The sequence below is a fragment of the Oncorhynchus masou genome, chromosome 13, assembly GCF_036934945.1.
Source record: "Oncorhynchus masou masou isolate Uvic2021 chromosome 13, UVic_Omas_1.1, whole genome shotgun sequence".
NCBI lineage: Eukaryota > Metazoa > Chordata > Actinopteri > Salmoniformes > Salmonidae > Oncorhynchus > Oncorhynchus masou.
Window position 1 is genome coordinate 48712523 of NC_088224.1, and position 20048 is coordinate 48732570.

The 20048-nt window shown below is 42.3% G+C and overlaps 1 protein-coding gene across 1 annotated transcript in view; it reads right to left on the reverse strand.

Annotated features, from left to right (window-relative positions):
• LOC135552467 (protein IWS1 homolog) overlaps positions 1-20048 on the reverse strand; it is a 31941-nt gene that overhangs the window by 770 nt on the left and 11123 nt on the right. Inside the window, exons 7-15 of the mRNA XM_064984122.1 lie at positions 18583-18640; positions 17036-17151; positions 16792-16942; positions 16625-16707; positions 6965-7094; positions 6735-6852; positions 6302-6413; positions 1189-1245; positions 976-1087 (exon numbers count right to left, since the gene is read on the reverse strand). Coding sequence (XP_064840194.1) covers positions 976-1087; positions 1189-1245; positions 6302-6413; positions 6735-6852; positions 6965-7094; positions 16625-16707; positions 16792-16942; positions 17036-17151; positions 18583-18640 — 937 coding nt within the window. The remainder of the gene's footprint in view (positions 1-975; positions 1088-1188; positions 1246-6301; positions 6414-6734; positions 6853-6964; positions 7095-16624; positions 16708-16791; positions 16943-17035; positions 17152-18582; positions 18641-20048) is intronic.

Here is a 20048-nt window from a genome sequence, read left to right on the forward strand (position 1 = left end):
GGAAAGTGGAACTACTGTCGCAAACATTCACCAAAACACAGTGCGTCTTTGCCACAATATCGGACAGTGGTAGTACCACTACAAGCCTAGCGAGCAAGGTTATTGACACACAAACACACTCGCATCAAATTTGGAATGTTCTGTCGATCTGATATTTCTCATTAAGTTTCATAACCACAGTATTTAAAACTCTGAACACTAAGTTGATGAGGAACACATTCCCACCATGCTGGGCACAAACTCAAGCAACAATGGTATAGCCAAATGTCTTAAAACCAGGGAAGTTCAAATGTCACAGCTCAAAAAGTGTAGTACTGTGTGTTATGTTTTAAACAGGGGACTCATTCATTCATTAGGCGGCTGGGCAACAGTGTGCAGAACCGTTTGACTTGGTAAGTGGTGGGATGGTTGCTCTCCAGTCCACACTGCACACAGTGGCCCTGGGTAGAAGCTTACCCTCTCTCATTCTCAACCTTCACCATTAGTGGGGGTAACAATTAACTGACCTAAGATCAGTTTCTATGGGCGACTTTGTCCAACCAAGGACCAGCAATAGACATGCAGGTGGCACTTACTGCCCCGTGTGGTGACAGTAGGAATTACAGGGGCATGCCATTGCCATCCACATTGATCTTCACCGCTGTGATGCGCCGCTGTGACCTCTGCTGGGCGATGCGACGCTTGTGCTTTTCCAATCGGCTTATCCCTTTCTTAACGCTCGTCTACAGTCGGGAACCAATCACATTCAGCTCCTTACCGATGCCCACGTCATGTATTGACAAAACATCTAACAGACCCAGTTCAGTCACAACTAAGGTAACTTAGCTAAAAATGACCTAGAAACGGTTATGTCTGGAATCGAGGATTTCAGGTTGGAGAAGAAAATTGGTCTGATTTATACAGTTAAAAGAAATGGGAAAACTATCCTTTCTCCTCCCTTCTCCCAGGCAGACAGCTGGACGGACAAACACTCACTGCTCTGGACTCGCTCTCCACGTTCCATTTGGGCCGCACAACGTAGTCCTTGTTGGATGGCATGGGCACCCTGGCCCGGGCACAGAACCCAGGGTCGCCTGGGCGCAGAGCTCTGTCGGGCAACAAACACAGGAGGGGTGTCAGCAAAGAGCGACACAGACAACGGACTCAGACACACACACACAACATGTGAACACCCAGGTCACTACTCACTTCTCTTCTCCCGTCAGCACTTTCTCCAGGTCTCTATGAGGAGTCTGTCCCCCTGAGCTGTAGGGAGAGAGAGAGAGAGAGAGGGAGAGCGAGATGGGAAGAGAGACAGTCTGAGTGACCACTGACTGACCTGGCCACACACAGTTAACGAACAGTAAGGGTGCAGCTAGCACTCTGCACACTGGTCTTAACACATGCCGTTACTGCCACTTTCCTGATCAAAGGTTAGTGTTTGAGAATAGTAGCAAAGACAGTACAGTATGAAGATGGGCAGAAACTACTTCATTGATAAAAATCCCTGATCATGCTTGTAAGCGATGTCATGGTGACCTTGGCTAGCTAAGCTCATGCGCAGAAACACGTCATCGGGTCTAACGGTCGTCTTGCGCCGAACTGCGCATGTGCTGCATGTCATATCAAAAGGCACTCCTTTGATATGTTGTTTTTGACTCAAATTAAAAGGTGTCCGTTGGTCACTTTCACAAGGTTGCAGTAATAACTACTTAAGACATTGGCTCAAATCTAGGTTGTGCCTTTAGATTTCAAGAAAATGAACAACTAAGGAAGAATTTTCCCCCTTCTCTCATTGACTTCTCAAACACCAAATCCCGGCCTGGTTTGCTTGGACAGTTTGGCAAGCATTCCCGGGAAGTCTCAAGATGGTGCACCTCTTGGGTGTAGAAACTACGGTGATTCTATACTCAGAAAACATTTTGATAGATGACTGTAAATCGCTCCCCCTATTGGCATTGCTTTGGTGGAATTACCCGCTCTGTCGAGAGTACATTACTCTCGAGTTGTGTATATAACATTTAATGACATGGGTTATAGCAAATTTACTCTGAATGTCACTCATGTACTGCCCTGCTGTGTGCTGCCCTGACTGATTCAGTTCTTTAGGTCCTAAAATAAGTGTATCAATAAAGCATTAAACTCTATCAACACATAATGCACACCCAAACAAAACGTACTGGCTACATACAGGCTATATGAAGAAACACCAAAAAAACAAAAGATGTTTATTCCTGAACTGGAGAGAGACGTAATTTGAAGAGCAAGAGGATATGACGCAGGTTACACAGAGGTTAGGGTTAAAAGGTCAGTGGGGGGGGGGGGGGCAAATGGCCAGACAACCTTCACTGCTAACCGAGGAAGAGATCCATAGCTATACTCTGCTTTGTGCCAAGATCGAAGCCCTGGCCCAGTGACGCGTTTTAGCTTCTGACAGACATGGTAAGGGTTACAACAGCAAACACTGATCCAACACGGTTAAAATGAAGAGAATCTCCCACACACACAATACGCTTACAAAGAAGCCTGTCTAACCCTCAACACTGCTCAAAATGAAGCCATACTCACAACAAAGCCTCAGTAACTCGAGGCTCAATATGACTCTTCTACCATCATTCATACCAACACCTATCATTGTCTCTGGGGGAAAAAACATCACCAGATATAACAACCTGGGGAGGGGGGTTGAAAATCTGACTGCAGCCAAAGTCACTCCTGTGTCGGAGCAATCATGCAACCACACTAAACCTGAGTTGCTGCGGGGAGAAGACATCCGGTTCCTTGGACCTCTCCACCTTTTGGGGCTGACTGGGGGTGGGGGTGGGGGGCACGTTGGGAAGTAGACAGTCATGGAGAGAGAGGGGGATTTGACAAAGATGAGCAGAGTGACACAGTGAAATGAGGAGTGTGAGGACTGAAAAGTAGATGAATAGAGGACAGGCAGGGGGAATAGATAGGAACAGTGGGACAATGAGCTGGAAAGGGTGGGAGGGGGTTGGTTGGAGTGAACAGACCATGTCTACTGGGATCACACGAGACAACTGCATGCATGTGTTTGAGGGGATATATTGTATAACAAGTGAGTGTGTGTGTGGGACATCAATGGGTGTGTGTTGGGTTTTCCATTCCCTGCCTTAGATTTCATTTGCTGAAAAAAATTAAGCCGACAAATGGCCGGGAAAAACAAAATCCCATTGCAAAATAATGTGTTTTATTAATTGACGAAAATACCAGTTGACATAAATACATTTGACAGTCTCGCTTATCGGTCTATAGGTTCATAATTTAGTGGAATTAAATTGGCCTGTGTGTATTTCCGTTAGGATCTTATTTATCCAACTATCACAGCCTATATTGTGCAGGATTTCTCCTGCAGCTCCCCAGCTGGAGTAAAACCTGCTTTTATAATAAACCCATTTACTGCGTAACAATTCTAAATGCAATGGCCTGTTTAAAACCCTTTTGGTTAAAACTCTTTTGGTGCACGGTTGAAAAAGGACTACTATTTTTATTTCTCAACTAGTAATTGAAGCACAACTATTTACCATTCAAGTGCAGGAAACAGGCTATCAGCGCATCACCCACCAATTCACAATCTGAGCTAGAGGCAGTGTGCATTATGAAAACATACTTAATTGTTTGAAACCTGGATTTATTTCATATTTTGAGGTATGTCTTACCTTGCTTCAAAGTAGCCTATAGGCTAAATTCAAGCATAGAAACTTGGGAGGAAATTATTTTATAAAGCCTTCATAGGCAGTGCCTGAGTTTCAAGTTGAGGGAAGCAAGCGATTTATCCTACCATTTCTACCATTCTGCGTGCTAGTTTTTATTGGCGCATTTCCGTGCAACATTTATTGCAATAATGTTTTCGTTCCTTAAAATCATTGTCAAGTGGTTAATCATAAAAATCTGAATTAAAATGATATAAATCTGAAAGTTAAAAGTCAACTATTGCGAGTTCACCAGCCTCTTGCCATATGGACACATTGATACATCTTGATCCATTGGCGGCTGAAGAAATGAGCGCATGGAACTCATGGCCTATAGGACAATGCAGCAGTAGGCCTAGAACTTCCATTGCTCTTTCACACAGAGGATTGGTGATTATCGAGGGGGAGACCGTTGATAAGATATTTCAAAATAGCTTACTGTGAGGAACTATAATTGTAATATATTATCATTCGCAATGGATATTAAAAAAATAGGTGCACGTACTTCCTCAACATTATGGAGGACAGAGAAACCAGACATGCTCATCACGCACATGGAGCACTACAAACAAAAGACAATGAAAAAATGGATGCATCTCATAAATTATGGTTATAAAATAAACCGTGTAACCTTAGCAGGTAGTGAACTCCGTGAACAACATTTCAACTTCGAGAATGAGAATGGTAAAATTACTAATTAATAGAAAATAAATAACAGGGCAAACAAGACACACAATGAAACAATAGCCATCCCCCCTTCTTCTCTCAACATTTTAAATAATACTCGAGACACTATCGGCACACATATTTTAGATGCTTTTCACTGACAGCCGCAACTCAATAATCAGCTAGGGCTATTGCCACGAGCGCTATCCACACTGCTTGTGATTTGAAACAATCCACAGCTATTTAAAATTAAAATTAAAAAGATAATGAGCCTCGATTCAGAACTTTTGTGAAATATCACAGCACCGCTGAAAAATATATGGCAAATAGAAATCAAAACTGGATGGTGTTCAGAGATGGGAGAGTTGAGCGAAGCGTAATGGTGGGACTACAAATAACAAAAACAAGATTATACACATTTTACAGACACAGTATATATTACATTCAGTGCATTAGGAAAGTATTCAGACACCTTGACTTTCCATTTTGTTATGCAACATCGTTATCAAAAACGTTTATCAAATCTACACACAATACCCCACAATGAAAAAGCAAAAACAGGTGTTTAGAAATGCTGGCAAATGTATTTAAATAAAAAACTGAAATACACATTTACATAAGTATTCAGACCCTTCCCTCAGTACTTTGTTCCAGCACATCTGGAAGCGATTACAGCCTTTAGTATGATGCTATAAGCTTGGCACATCTGTATTTGGAGAATTTCTCACATTCTTCTCCGCAGATCCTCTCAAGCTCTGTCAAGTTAGATGGTGAACTTTGCTGCACAGTTATTTTCAGGTCTCTCCAGAGATGATCGATTGGGTTCAAGTACGGGCTCTGGCTGGGCCACACTCCTGCGTCGTCTTGGCTGTGTAGCTTAGGGTCGTTGTCCTGTTGGAAGGTGAACTTTCACCCCAGCTTGAGGTCCTGAACGCTCTGGAGCAGGTTTTCATCAAGGAGCTTTATGTACTTTGCTCCGTTCATCTTTTCCTCGATCCTGACTAGTCTCCGAGACCCTGCTGCTAAAAAACATCTCAGCATGATGCTGCTACCACCATGCTGTACCGTAGGGATGGTGCCAGGTTTCCTCCAGACGCTTGGCATTCAGGCGAAATAGTTCAATCTTGGTTTCGTCAGACCAGAGAATCTAGTTTCTTAAGGTCAGAGTCTTTAGGTGCCTTTTGGCAAACACAGAGGCACTCTAGAGCTCTGTCAGAGTGACCATCAAGTTCTTAGTCACCTCCCATCTCCCGATTGCTCAGTTTGGCCAGGCAGCCAGTACGAGGAAGAGTCTTGGTGGTTCCAAATTTCTTCCATTTAAGAATGATGGAGGCCACTGTGTTGGCCACTGTGTTCTTGGGGACCTTCAATGCTGGAGAAATGTTTTGGAACCCTTCCCCAGATCTGTGCCTTGATACAATCCTGTCTCGGAGCTCTAGGAACAATTACTTGGACCTCACGGCTTGGTTTTTGCTCTGACATGCACTGTCAACTGTGGGACCTTATATAGACAGGTGTGTGCCTTTCCAAATAATGTCCAATCAATTTAATTTACCACAGGTGGACTTCAATCAAGTTGTTGAAATATTTCAAGGATGACCAACGGAAACAGGATGCACCTGACATCAATTTCGAGTTTCATATCAAAGGTCTGAATACTTATCTAAATAAGGTATCCGTTTTTTTGTTTGTAATAAATTTGCAAAATTTTCTTTAAAAAACTGTTTTCGCTCTGTCATTATGGGGTGCTGAGGATTGTTTATTTTTTAAATCCATTTTAGAATAAGGCTGTAATGTAACAAAATGTGGAAAAAGTCAAGGTGTCTGAATACTTTCCGGAGGCACTGTATGTTCAGAACAAATAAAAAAAAATCTTTCTGGTCACATTTTCCAGCTCCACAATGTCCTAACGGAAACCCCGGGGTGTGTGTGCGAACATTTACCTGAGGCGTCTTTTTTGCGGCATTTGCTGGTCGAGGTCTCTCTGTTGTCTCTCCTCGCGCGTCATGCCCTTGTAGTTAGATGTCAGGCCAAAGATGGGCCTGGACCACTCATCTGTACAGACACAGGAAGTAGCAATACCAAATACTCGAGCAATAACACCAACACTCAAACAAACAAACCTCTACACAAATCTCTACAGAGGGGCCGTATCCCATTGCTACATGCTAACTAGAAGCTGCTGGAACTTGGGGAAAAAACAACGCTATGAAACAGTGAGTGAAAATGAGAGAATTTTTAAAACCCTGTAATGACCTAATTCATTCTTTACTTGACTCAGTCAGACAATACCTGGTCAGCTATTACTTCAGCCAAATGCACATTATTGAATGCACATTGCATATGTTTTTGAGTATAGGTATGTAGGGGACTTACTGATGAGTTTGAGAGCGAGGTCCTTGTTGGGGCGCGACTCCTTGGGGTGTTTGTATAGGAACATGACGGCTCGACCTATCCCGCTGTGTTTGAGAGTCTCCTGACTCACACTGGGGAGCTGGGGGGGGGGAGAGAACGGACAACCATTTGAAAACACGGGTCTTTATAAAGATTAAAAACCACGGTGATGTCTGGGCGGGGGTTGCGGAAATGGAATCCCTAGCACGTACTTCCTGGAGGATCTTGAGGAGATCCTCTCTGATTTTGAGGGCCGGAAGACTCTTATCTGGCAACGGGCCGATCCACTCCTTGATAGCCGACATCACCCCGCTGTCGATGAACGTCTCCTTAAGGTCTTGCCTGAACGCACACACATGTCAGACCATATACGCATCCAAAAGACCAAATCACCTAAGTGCTATATGTAAACTCGATGGTACAACATTTTAAATTAAACTTTAAATCATTCAGAGTTATATATATATATATATAAAAAACACACACATACAGTTGAAGTCGGAAGTTTGCATTCACTGAGGTTGGAGTCATTAAAACTCGTTATCAACCACTCCACAAATTTCTTGTTAACTATAGTTTTGGCAAGTCGGTTAGGACATCTACTTTGTGCATGACAAGTAATTTTTCCAACAATTGTTTACAGACAGATTATTTCACTTATAATTCACTGCGTCACAATTTGAGGTGTACCTGCGGTGTACCTATTTCAATGCCTACCTTCAAACTCAGTGCCTCTTTGCTTGACATTATGGGGAAATCAAAAGAAAATCAGCCAAGAAAAAAAAGCTGAAATAAAATCACTACTATTATTCTGACATTTCACATTTTTAAAATACTATTGGTGATCCTAATTGCCCTAAGACAGGGAATTTTTACTAGGATTAAATGTCAGGAATTGTGAAAAACTGAGTTTAAATGTATTTGGCTCAGGTGTATGTAAACTTCCAACTTCAACTGTATGTACACATTTACTCATACAAACACATATACACACACAGTACCAGTCAAAAGTTTGGACGCACCTACTCATTCAAGGGATTTTTTTATATTTATTTTCAACATTGTAGAATAATAGTGAAGACATCAAAACTATGAAACACATATAGAATCATGTAGTAACCAAAAAAAAAGTTTTAAAGAAAACATTTATATTTTAGATTCTCCTAAGTAGCCACCCTTTGCCTTGATAAAGGCTTTGCACACTCTTGGAATTCTCTCAACCAGCTTCACCTGTAATGCTTTTCCAACAGTCTTGAATGAGTTCCCACATATGCTGAGCACTTATTGGATGCTATTCCTTCACTCTGCAGTCCAACTCATCCCAAATTGGGTTGAGGTCAAGATGATTGTGTAGGCCAGGTCATCTGATGCAGCACTACAATCACTCTTCTTGGTCAAATAGCCCTTACACAGCCTGGAGATGTGTTGGGTCATTGTCCTGTTGAAAAGGAAATGATAGTCCCACGAAGTGCAAACCAGACAAAATGGCGTATCGCTGTGGTAGACATGCTGATTAAGTGTGCCTTGAATTCTAAATAAATAACAGACAGTGTCACCAGCAAAGCACCCCCACACCATCTCCATGCTTCCCAGAGAGAACCAGACATGCAGAGATCATCCATTCACCTACTCTGCGTCTCACAAAGACACAGCGGTTGGAACCAGAAATCTAAATTTTAGACACATCAGACCAGAAGGACAGATTTCCACCGGTCTAATGTCCATTGCACATGTTACTTTGTCCAGGCAAGTCTCTTCTTATTATCATTGTTGTCCTTTAGTAATGGTTTCTTTGCAGCAATTTGACCATGAAGGCCAGATTCACACAGCCACCTCTGAACAGTTGATGTTGAGATGTGAGTGTTAGATGAACTCTGAAGCATTTATTAGGGCTGCAATTTCTGAGGTGCAGTTAACTCCAATTAACTTATCCTCTGCAGCAGAGGTAACTCCGCTGCAGAAGATAAGTTCATTAGAGTTAACTGTCCAAAGTCACTTCCATGCTCTCTTCAAGGCAAGCAACACTGAGGCATGCATGAGAGCATCAGCTGTTCCAGACGACTGTGTGATCACGATCTCCGTAGCCAACGTTAGTAAGACCTTTAAACAGGTCAACATACACAAGGCTGCAGGGCCAGACAGATTACCAGGACGTGTGCTCCGTGCATGTGCTGACCAACTGGCAGGTGTCTTCACTGACATTTTCAACATGTCCCTGATTGAGTCTGTAATAACAACATGTTTCAAGCAGACCACCATAGTCCCTGTGCCCAAGAACAAAAAGGCAACCCTGATGTCTGTGGCCATGAAGTGCTTTGAAAGGTTGGTCATGGCTCACACAAACACCATCATCCCAGAAACCCTAGACCCACTCCAATTTGCATACCACCCAAACAGATCCACAGATGATGCAATCTCTATTGCACTTCATACTGCCCTTTCCCACCTGGACAAAAGGAACACTTGTGAGAATGCTATTCATTGACTACAGCTCAGCGTTCAACCCCATAAGTACCCTCAAAGCTCATCACTAAGCTCAGGATCCTGGGACTAGACACCTCCCTCTGCAACTGGATCCTGGACTTCCTGACAGGCCGCCCCCAGGTGGTGAGGGCAGGTAGCAACATCTACCACCCTGATCCTCAACACTGAAGCTCCCCAGGGGTGCGTGCTCAGTCCCCTCCTGTACTCCCTGTTCACCCACGACTGCATGGCCAGGCACGACTCCAACACCATCATTAAGTTTGCAGACGACAACAGTGGTAGGCCTGATCACCGACAACGACGAGACAGCCAATAGGGAGGAAGTCAGAGACATGGCCGGGTGGTGCCAGAATAACAACCCATCCCTCAACGTAACCAAGACTAAGGAGATGATTGTGAACTACAGGAAAAGGAGGACCGAGCATCCCCCCATTCTCGTCGACGGGGCTGTCGTGGAGTAGGTTGAGAGCTTCAAGTTCCTTGGTGTCCACATCAACAACTAACTAGAATGGTCCAAACACGCCAAGACAGTCATGAAGAGGGCACAACAAAGTCTATTCCCCCTCAGGAAACTAAAGGCACTACAAAGGGTAGTGCGCACAGCCCAGTACATCACTGGGGCGAAGCTGCCTGCCATCCAGGACCTCTACATCAGGCGGTGTCAGAGAAAGGCCCTAAAAATTGTCAAAGACCAAAGCCACCCCAGTCATAGACTGTTCTCTCTAGTACCGCATGGAAAGCGGTACCAAAGTGCCAAAAGGGCAGTTTTTACCTCCAAGCCATAAGACTCCTGAACAGGTAATCAAATGGCTACCCGGACTATTTGCATTGTGTGCCCCCCCAAACCCTCTTTTCGCTGCTGCTACTCTGTTTATCATATATGCATAGTCACTATAACTCTACACTCATGTACATACTACCTCAATTGGGCTGACCAACCACTGCTCCCGCACATTGGCTAACCTGGCTATCTGCATTGTGTCCCACCCACCACCTGCCAACCCCTTTTTTACGCTGCTGCTACTCTCTGTTCATCATATATGCATAGTCACTTTAACCATACCTATATGTACATACTACGCCAAATCAGCCCGACTAACCAGTGTCTGTATGTAGCCTAGCTACTTTTATAGCCTGTCTTTTTTACTGTTGTTTTACTTCTTCACCTACCTATTGTTCACCTAATACCTTTGTTGCACTATTGGTTATAGCCTGCAAGTAAGCATTTCACTGTTGTATTCAGCATACGTGACAAATAAACTTTGATTTGATCTCTAGGTCTTCCTTTCCTGTGGCCGTCCTCATGAGAGACAGTTTCATCATAGTGCTTGATGGTTTTGGTGACTGCACTTGAAGAAACTTTCAAAGTTCTTGAAATATTTCAGATTGAACGACCTTCATGTCTTAAAGTAATGATGGACTGTCGTTTCCCTTTGCTTATTTGAGCTGTTCTTGCCATAATATGGACTTGGTCTTAACCAAATAGGGCTATCTTCTGTATACCACCACTACCTTGTCACAGCACAACTGACAGGCTCAAACTCATCAAGGAAAACATTCCACAAATTGACTTTAACTAGGCACACCTGTTAATTGAAATGCATTCCAGGAGACTACCTCATGAAGCTGGTTGAGTAAATGCCAAGTGTGCAAAGCTGTCATCAAGGCAAAGTGTGGCTACTTGAGGAATCTCGAATATAAAAATATTTTGATTTGTTCAACAGTTTTTTGGTTACTACATGATTCCATATGTTTTTTCATAGTGTTGATGTCTTCAATATTATTCTACAATGTAGAAAAGAGTAAAAAATAAAGAAAAACCCTGGAATGAGTAGGTGTGTCCAAACTTGACTGGTACTATATATACACACACACCAAGTACACAGTAAACATTAAGAACACCTGCTCTTTCCATGACAGACTGACCAGGTGAATCTATTATCCCTTATTGATGTCTCTTGTTAAATCCACTTCAAATCAGTAGAGGCGAAGGGAAGGAAGACAGGTTAAATAAATATTTTTTTAAAGCCTTGAGACATGGATTGCGTATGTATACCACTCAGAGGGTGAATGGGCAAGACAAAAGATTAAAGTACCTTTGAATGGGGCATGGTAGTAAGTTGCAGGCGCACCTGTTTAAGTGTCAAGATCTGCAACACTGCTGGGGTCTTCACGCTGAACAATTTCCTTTGTGTATCAAGAATTGTCCACACACACAACCGTGTAAAGGTTTGGGGTCACTTAGAAATGTCCTGGTTTATGATCAGAAATACAGTGTAATAATAATAATATATAATATATCCCATTTAGCAGACGCTTTTGTCCAAAGCGACTTACAAGTCGGCTGGGGCCACTACTGCATATGGGTGGCCCCAGTGGGAATCGAACCCACGACGCTTGGCGTTGCAAGCGCCATGCTCTACCGACTGAGCCACACAGGACAGTGTAGACATAGTTAATGTTGTAAATGACTACTGTAGCTGGAAACGGCTGATTTTTTATGGAATATTTACAAAGGCATACAGAGGCCCATTACCAGCAACCATCACTCCTGTGTTCCAATGGCACATTGTGTTAGCTAATCCAAGTTTGTCATTTTAAAAGGCTAATTGATCATTAGAAAACAATTGTGTTAGCAGAGCTGAAAACTATTTAATGAAGCTGCCAGTTGAAGGCCAGCATCCTGGAGTCGCCTCTTTACTGTTGAAGTTGAGACTGGTGTTTCGCGGGTACTATTTAATGAAGCTGCCACAACATTAACAATGTCTACACTATTTCTGATCAATTTGATATTATTTTAATGGACAATAAAAAAAATATATGTTTTAAGGAAATTTCTAAGTGACCCCAAACTTTTGAATGGTAGTGTATATAAACACACACACACACACAAACAAACCCTTCAGAAAGTATTCAGACCCCTTGACTTGTTCCACATTTTGTTACATTACAGCATTATTCAAAAATGTATTAAACAATCTACAAGGCAAAACATTAATGTTTGCACATTAAATAAAAAACATAAATACCTTATTAACATAAGTATTCAGACCCTTTGCTATGAGACTCGAGGTTGAGCTCAGATGCATCCTGTTTCCACAACTTGATTGGAGTCCACCTGTGATAAATTCAACTGATTGGACATGAGTTGGAAAGGCACACACACCTGTCTGTATAAGGTCCCACAGTTGACAGTGCATGTCAGAGAAAAAACCAAGCCATGAGATCGAAGGAATTGTCAGTTGAGCTCTGAGACAGGATTGTGTCGAGGCACAGATTGGAGGAAGGGTACACAAAAATGTCCCACTTGTAGTATGCCAAAAGGCACCTAAAGTCTCTCAGACCATTAGAAACCAGATTATCTGGTCTGATGAAGCCAAGATTTAACTCTATGGCCTGAATGACATGCGTCATGTCTGGATGAAACCTGGCACCATCCCTACAATGAAGCAAAGGTGGCAGCATTATGCCTTGGGGATGTTTATCAGCGGCAGGGACTGGGAGACTAGTCAGGATGGAGGGAAGGATGAACAGAGCAAAGTAGAGAGGTCTTTGATGAAAACCTGCTCCAGAGCACACAGGATCTCAGACTGGGGCAAAGGTTCACCTTCCTACAGGACAACATCACTAAGCACACAGCCAAGACAATGCAGGAGTTGCTTCGGGACAGGTCTCGGAATGTCCTTGAGTGGCCGAGCCAGGCAAGGACTTGAACCTGATCGAACATCTCTGAAGAGAACTAAAAATAGCTGTGCAGCGACACTCCCCATCCAACCTGACAGAGCTTGAGAGGATCTGCAGAGAAGAATGGGAGAAACTCCCCAATTACAGGTGTGTCATGCTTGTAATGTTATACCTAAGAAGACTCGAGGCTGTAATCACTGCCAAAGGTTCTTCAACAAAGTACTGAGTTGAGGGTCTGAATACTTATATATTTTTTATAAAATATTTCTAAAAACCTGGTTTTGCTTTGTCATCATGGGGTATCGTGTGTAGATGAGGGGAAAACAATTTAATCAGTTTTAGAATAAGGCTCTAACGTAACAAAAAGTGGAAAAAGTCAAGGGGTTTGAATACTTTACGAATGCACTGTATGTGTATACACACACACCACCAGTCAAAAGGGGTTATTTTATTTTTTGTATTTTCTACATCGAAGAATAATAGTGAAGTCAAACTATGAAACAGATATATGGAATCATGTAGTAAGAAAGTGTTACACGAATCAAAATATATTTTATATTTGAGATTCTTCAAGTAGCCACCATTTGCCTTGGTGACAGCTTTGCACACTCTTGGAATTCTCTCAACCAGCTTCATGAGGTAGTCACCTGGAATGGATTTCAATTAACAGGTGTGCCTTGTTAAAAGTTAATTTGTGTAATTTCTTTACTTCATAATGTATTTGAGCCAATCAGTTGTGTTGTGACATGGTAGGGGTGGTATACAGAAGATGGTGTTTTACCAAGTCCACATTATGGCAAGATCAGTCCAAATAAGCAATGAGAAACGACAGTCCATCATTACTTAAAGACATGATGGTCAGTCAATCAGAAAAATGTCAAGAACTTTGAAAGTTTCTGCAAGAACAATTTTAAAAACCAAGCGCTATGGTGAAACTTGGTCTCATGTGGATTGCCACAGGAAAGGAAGACCCAGCTTTACCACTGCTCTAGAGGATAAGTTCATTAGAGTTAACATGGTTGAATTGTTGCAAAGAAACCACTACTAAAGGACACCGATAAGAAGAAGAGACTTGTTTGGGTCAAGAAACACAAGCAATGGACATTAGACCGGTGGAAATGAGTCCAAAATTGAGATTTTTGCTTCCAACCACCGTGTCTTTGTGAGACGCAGAGTAGGTGAACGGATTATCTCTGTACGTGTCGTTCACACCATGAAGCATGGAGGAAGAGGTGTGATGGTCAGTGACTCAACAGGACAATGACCCAACACACCTTCAGGCTGCGTAAAGGCTATTTGACCAAGGAGAGTGATGGAGTGCTGCATCAGATCACCTGGCCTCCACAATCACCCGACCTCAACCCTATTGTGATGGTTTGGGATGAGTTGGACCCCGGAGTGAAGGAAAAGCAGCCAACAAGTGCTCAGCATATGAGGGAACTCCTTCAAGACTGTTGAAGCATTCCTCATGAAGCTGGTAGAGAGAATACCAAGTGTGCAAAGCTGTCATCAAGGCAAAGGGTGGCTTCTTTGAAGAATACAAAACAAAATATATTTAGATTTTGAAACACTTTTTTGGTTACTACATGATTCCATGTGTTATTTCATAGTTTATGTCTTCATTATTATTCTATAATCTAGAAAAGAAAGAAAAACCCTTGAATGAGTAGGTGTGTCCAAACTTTTGACTGGTACTGTACACACCAGTGGAGGTTGCTTAGGGGGGAGACGGATGGCATCAAACCACGCTTCTGATTTACTGATTTTATTCTACTCAGTCTGCTGCAGCCATTACCACGAGCCCGTCCTCCCTAATTAAAAGTGCCACGAACCTCCTGTAATACACACACACACACAGAGTGTACAAACCATTAGGAACACCTTCCAAATATTGAGTTGCACCCCCCTTTCCCCTCAGAACAGCCTCAATTCATCTGGGAATGGACTCTACAAGGTATCTAAAGCTGGATGTCCTTTGGGTGGTGGGCTAGTCTTGACACCAACAGGAAACTGTGGGCATGAAAAACACAGCAGCATTGCAGTTCTTGACACACTCAAACAGGTGCGCCTGGAACATACCACGTTCAAAGGCACTTTAATATTTTGTCTTCCCATTCAACCTCTGAATGGCACACATACACAATCTCTGTCTCAATTGTCTCGAGGCTTAAAAATCATTGTTTAACCCGTCTCCTCCCCTTCAACTAGCAGCTCCCTCAATGTTTTTTGTTTGGGGAAGCGCTTAGTAATGAGTCAATCAAAACGAACAAATTCCTATAACGACACGTCCTGACCAAACATCCACAGCGAGACGGTGTACCCAGGGAATTATTTCAGAACAGGGCAGAATGCTTCAGGAAAGTGCTTCCACAGTGTAAAAGTCAGTCAGCTAGCAGGGCATTGTCATTCTATAAACAGGTGATAAGCAGAAATAAGGGAATACTAACTCTCATAGCAGTATATGAGAGTTTATCTTTAAAACAATCCCCTGGCCTTGTACACAGCTAATAGCTAACGTTAGCCAAAGCAAGCTAACTAGCTACTGATAAGTGCAACCCTAAGTAACAGTACAGATGAAGATGAAAAATTCAGGCCTACTGTACATTTTACTGTATAAATTATTGTTGAAAACTGGTCTAGGTTGGTCTAGGTTGGAACTGTTGCTGTTAAAATACAAGTCATCATTTTTATTCTGAACTGGAAGCCAGATACTTTTTGAGACAAACGCACACACAGTTCTGGGTTGTTAATCTGCAGCAAGAAGCAGTCTCCTGCCTGCCTGAGAAAGCAGTACATGTACTGGTCAAGTTTGGCACCACATGCCCATGTCAGTCAGGGTTCTCAACTCTGGATTACTTGTGTGTGTTTCCTGGTCTACATCGGTGTGATAGTTTAAAAAAAATATTTTATTTATTTAAATTTAACCTTTATTTAACTAGGCAAATCAGTTAAGAACTATTTCTTATTTACAATGATGGCCTATGGCGGCCAAACCTGGTCAATGCTGGGATAATTGCATGCTGCCTGTGGGACTCCCAATCGCGTCAGGATGTGATACAGCCTGGATCAATCAGTTTGTTCCAGTTCAGAATAAAACTGACGACTTCTATATTAACAGCAACAGCTCCAACCTGAACTTTCTTTCGACAATAATTTCTACAGTAAGATGTACAGTAAGCCTGATCATTTACTTACAGTTGCACTATCAAAAAGCCTATGTGTCAGTTCTGTTATGCATCTGTGATCAATCAGTTTGTTCCAGTTCAGAATTAAAATTATTTATTGAATTTTTAACAGCAACAGTTCCAACCCAGACTGATATGTAAGAGTTTTTTAATTGGGGGAAAATAAACATGAAAAGCTATTGGATTTGGCTATTTAATTTCATTGTTATTCGTTTTTGGCTACATTGCATTTGTTTTAGGCATAAGGGCAATGAAATGTACCAATATTTACGTATAGTTTAATACGTTCCTAAGCTTGGGTCTCAGGAAATGAGAATTTCTCATTTGGGTTCCAGGCTGAAAAAGTTTAAGAACTCCTGATCTACAGATTGAGGTGGAATTAACAAGTGACATCGATAAAGGATCATAGCTTTCACCTGGTCAGTCTGTCATGGAAAGAGCCAGTGTTGCTAATGTTTTCTACACTCAGTGTCTATAGACTAGGCTTGTGGTAGTATTGAGAGCCATGGATAGACTCACTTTTTTAGGTGCATAACTACAGTGGGGAGGAGGGTCAGCTTTTTTAACGCTGGCTTCTTCTGAGCGTTCAGTGTTCTGTCCTCCTGTAAAATCACACAGAATGGTACACCCACACCAGAATTGTGAAGACCTATGACAGAACACACATTTTGGGGCCAGAACATCACCTCTGCAGCTTCTGTCATCTTGGTGATCATTGCGCTGACCACGTCATCAGCGTCACTGATGAATGTTCCCCCGTCGCGGTTCCGTCGGCGCTTCCCGCTCTGGGCCTTCTTACGAGCCAGCATCACGTCGAAGTCCGACATGAAACTGGTGCTGAATAGAAACAGAGTCAGCCATGCCTCCACTATAGAATGAAAGTATAGTGGTAAGTGGAAATCGACTGATTGAAAACATTGAGATACTCACTCTTGGCCACCACCCCTGTCCACGCCCTCATCAGAGTCAGAGTCATCTGCCATTGCTTTCTTCGCAGAGGCCTGAGATTGACTCTTATCCCCCTCCAGATCCTCCTGATTGAAACCCTATTGGTGCAGAAACAACAACGTCAGCCGTAGGGAACTTGAATCAGATGCGGTATAGTTTCGGTGTTTAGACAATTCCCGAGAGTCCCTAAACCTTTGGGGGCGGTTTCCCAGACACATTAAACTTGGTCTATGATTGGGAAACCGACCCTTGGTGTTCACAGATCTGAAAGGACTGGTTATGGTAGTTTGACCTTTTCACTGTGTTTATCAAATTTTTTACGTTATGGCGGTATTTGATGTTACTGAATAATAAAGGTTCTAGGGTAAATGTGTTTTATGGGGAATGCATGATCCAAGGCTGGCAACAAATACCTCATAATGATGAAGCAAACATTTTTTTTAATACACTTTTGCCCATTTATTAACTAAAAACAGAAATACCTTATTCACATAAATATTCAGACTCTTTTTACTCAGATGCACCCTGTTTCCGTTGATAATCCTTGAGAAGTTTCTACAACTTGATTGGTGTCTACCTGTGGTAAATTCTATAGAATTTGATCTGGAAAGGAACACCTGTCTATATACAAATTCCCACAGTTGACAGTGCATGTCAGTTATAAATTATACTTTGGATGGTGTATCAATACACCCAGTCACTACAAAGACGTTTTGTCCTGAATACAAAGCATTATGCTTGGGGCAAATCTAACAACATCACTGTGTACCAATCTACTTTCAAGCATGGTGGTGGCTGCATCATGTTATGGGTATGCTCTTCATCGGCAAGGACTAGGGAGTTTTTTAGGGGGGATGAAAATAAACGTTATAGAGCTAAGCACAGGCAAAATGCTACAAAAAAACAGACACTGGGAGACAAATTCACCTTTCAGCAGGACAATAACCTAAAACACAAGGCCAAATTTACACTGGAGTTTCTTACCAAGATGACAAATGTTCCTGAGTGGTATAGTTACCGTTTTGACTTTAATTGGTTTGAAAATCTATGGCAAGACTTGAACATGGCTGTCTAGCAATGATCAACAATAAGAGTTTAAAAAACAAAACAGGCAAACATTGTACAATCCAGGTGTGCAAAGCTCTAAGAGACTAAGAGATACTGTATATTTGTGTTTTATTTCTCAATATTCTTTAAAAATATATAATTTCTTTCACTTCGTCAGAGTATTTTGTGTAGATTCAAAATAAATAAATATATCCATTTTAATCCCATTTTGTAACAACAAAATGTCAAGGAGTTTGACTACTTTCGGAAGGCACTGTATCTACCTTACACCCCTGCACATGGACTTGGTACTGGTACCCCATGTATATAGCCAAGTTATCTTTACTCACTGTGTATATAATGACTTTGCTGTTATTTCTCTATTTTCCTTCCCTCTGCATTGATGGGAAGATACCATAAGTAAGCATTTCACTGTTGTTCACGAAGCGTGTGTTGAATAAAATTTGATTTGTGCAACTCACCGTAAACTCTTCCCCCTCTTCATCGCCAGAGTCACCAAAAATGTCTGCAATCATTTTCCTATTCGAGAGAGAGCATACCATACTGACTACAACACACACATCCTTTCAGTATATACGGAAAGTATTCAGACCCCTTCACTTTTCCATATTTTGTTATGTTACAGCCACATTCTAAAATGGACTAAATACATTTTTTCCTCATCATTCTACACACAATACCCCATAATGACAAAGCAAAAACAGTATTCAGAACCTTTGCTATGAGTCTTATTTAAGTTTAGGTGCATCCTGTTTCCATTGATCATCCTTGAGGTGTTTCTACAACTTGATTGGTGTCCACCGGGGGTAAATAAAATTTATTGGACATGATTTGGAAAGGCCCACCTGTCTATATATCACCCCACAGTTGACAGTGCGTGTAAGAGCAAAAATCAAGCCATGAGGTCCAAGGAATTGTCCGTAGAGCTCCGAGACAGGATTGTGTCACAGATCTGAGGAAGGGTACCGAAAAATGTCTGCAGCATTGAAGGTCCCCAAGAACACAGTGGCCTCCATCATTCTTAAATGGAGGAAGTTTGGAACCACCAAGCCTCTTCCAATAGCTGGCCGCCTGGCGAAACGGAATAGTCGGGGAGAAGGGCCTTGGTCAGGGAGGTGACCAAGAACCCGATAGTCCTCTGACAGAGCTTCAGCTCTACGGAGATGGGAGAACCTCCCAGAAGGACAACCATCTCTGCAGCACTCCACCAATCAGGCTTTTATGGTAGAGTGGCCAGACAGAAGCCACTCCTCAGTAAAAGGCACGTGACAGCCTGCTTGGAGTTTTTGGCAAAAGGCACCTAAAGGACTCTCAGACCATGAGAAACAAGATTATCTGGTCTGGTGAAACCAACATTGAACTCTTTGGCCTGAATGCCAAGTGCCACGTCTGGAGGAAACCTGGCACTATCCCTACGGTGAAGCACGGTGGCGGCAGCATCATGCTGTGGGGATGTTTTATCGCGGCAGGGACTGGAGGAACTAGTCAGGATTGAGGCGAAGGTTCACCTTCCAATAGAACAACGACATTAAGCACACAGCCAAGACTACACAGGAGTGGCTTGGGAACAAGTCTCAAAGTCCTTGAGTGGCCCAGCCTGAGCCAGGACTTGAACCTGTTCGAACATCTCTGGAGAGACCTAAAAATAGCTGTGCAGTGACCCTCCCCATCCAACCTGACAGAGCTAGAGAAGATCTGCAGAAAAGAATGTGAGAAACTCCTCAAATACAGTTGTGCCAAGCTTGTAGTGTCATACCCAATAAGACTAAAGGCTGTAATCGCTGCCAAAGGTGCTTCAACAAAGTACTGAGTAAAGAGTCTGAATTATGTAAATGTTATATTTCAGTTTAATTTATTTAAAAAATAAAAGTTTTTTTATTTATTTTTTTACTGTTTTTGCTTTGTCATTATGGGGCATTGTTGGTAG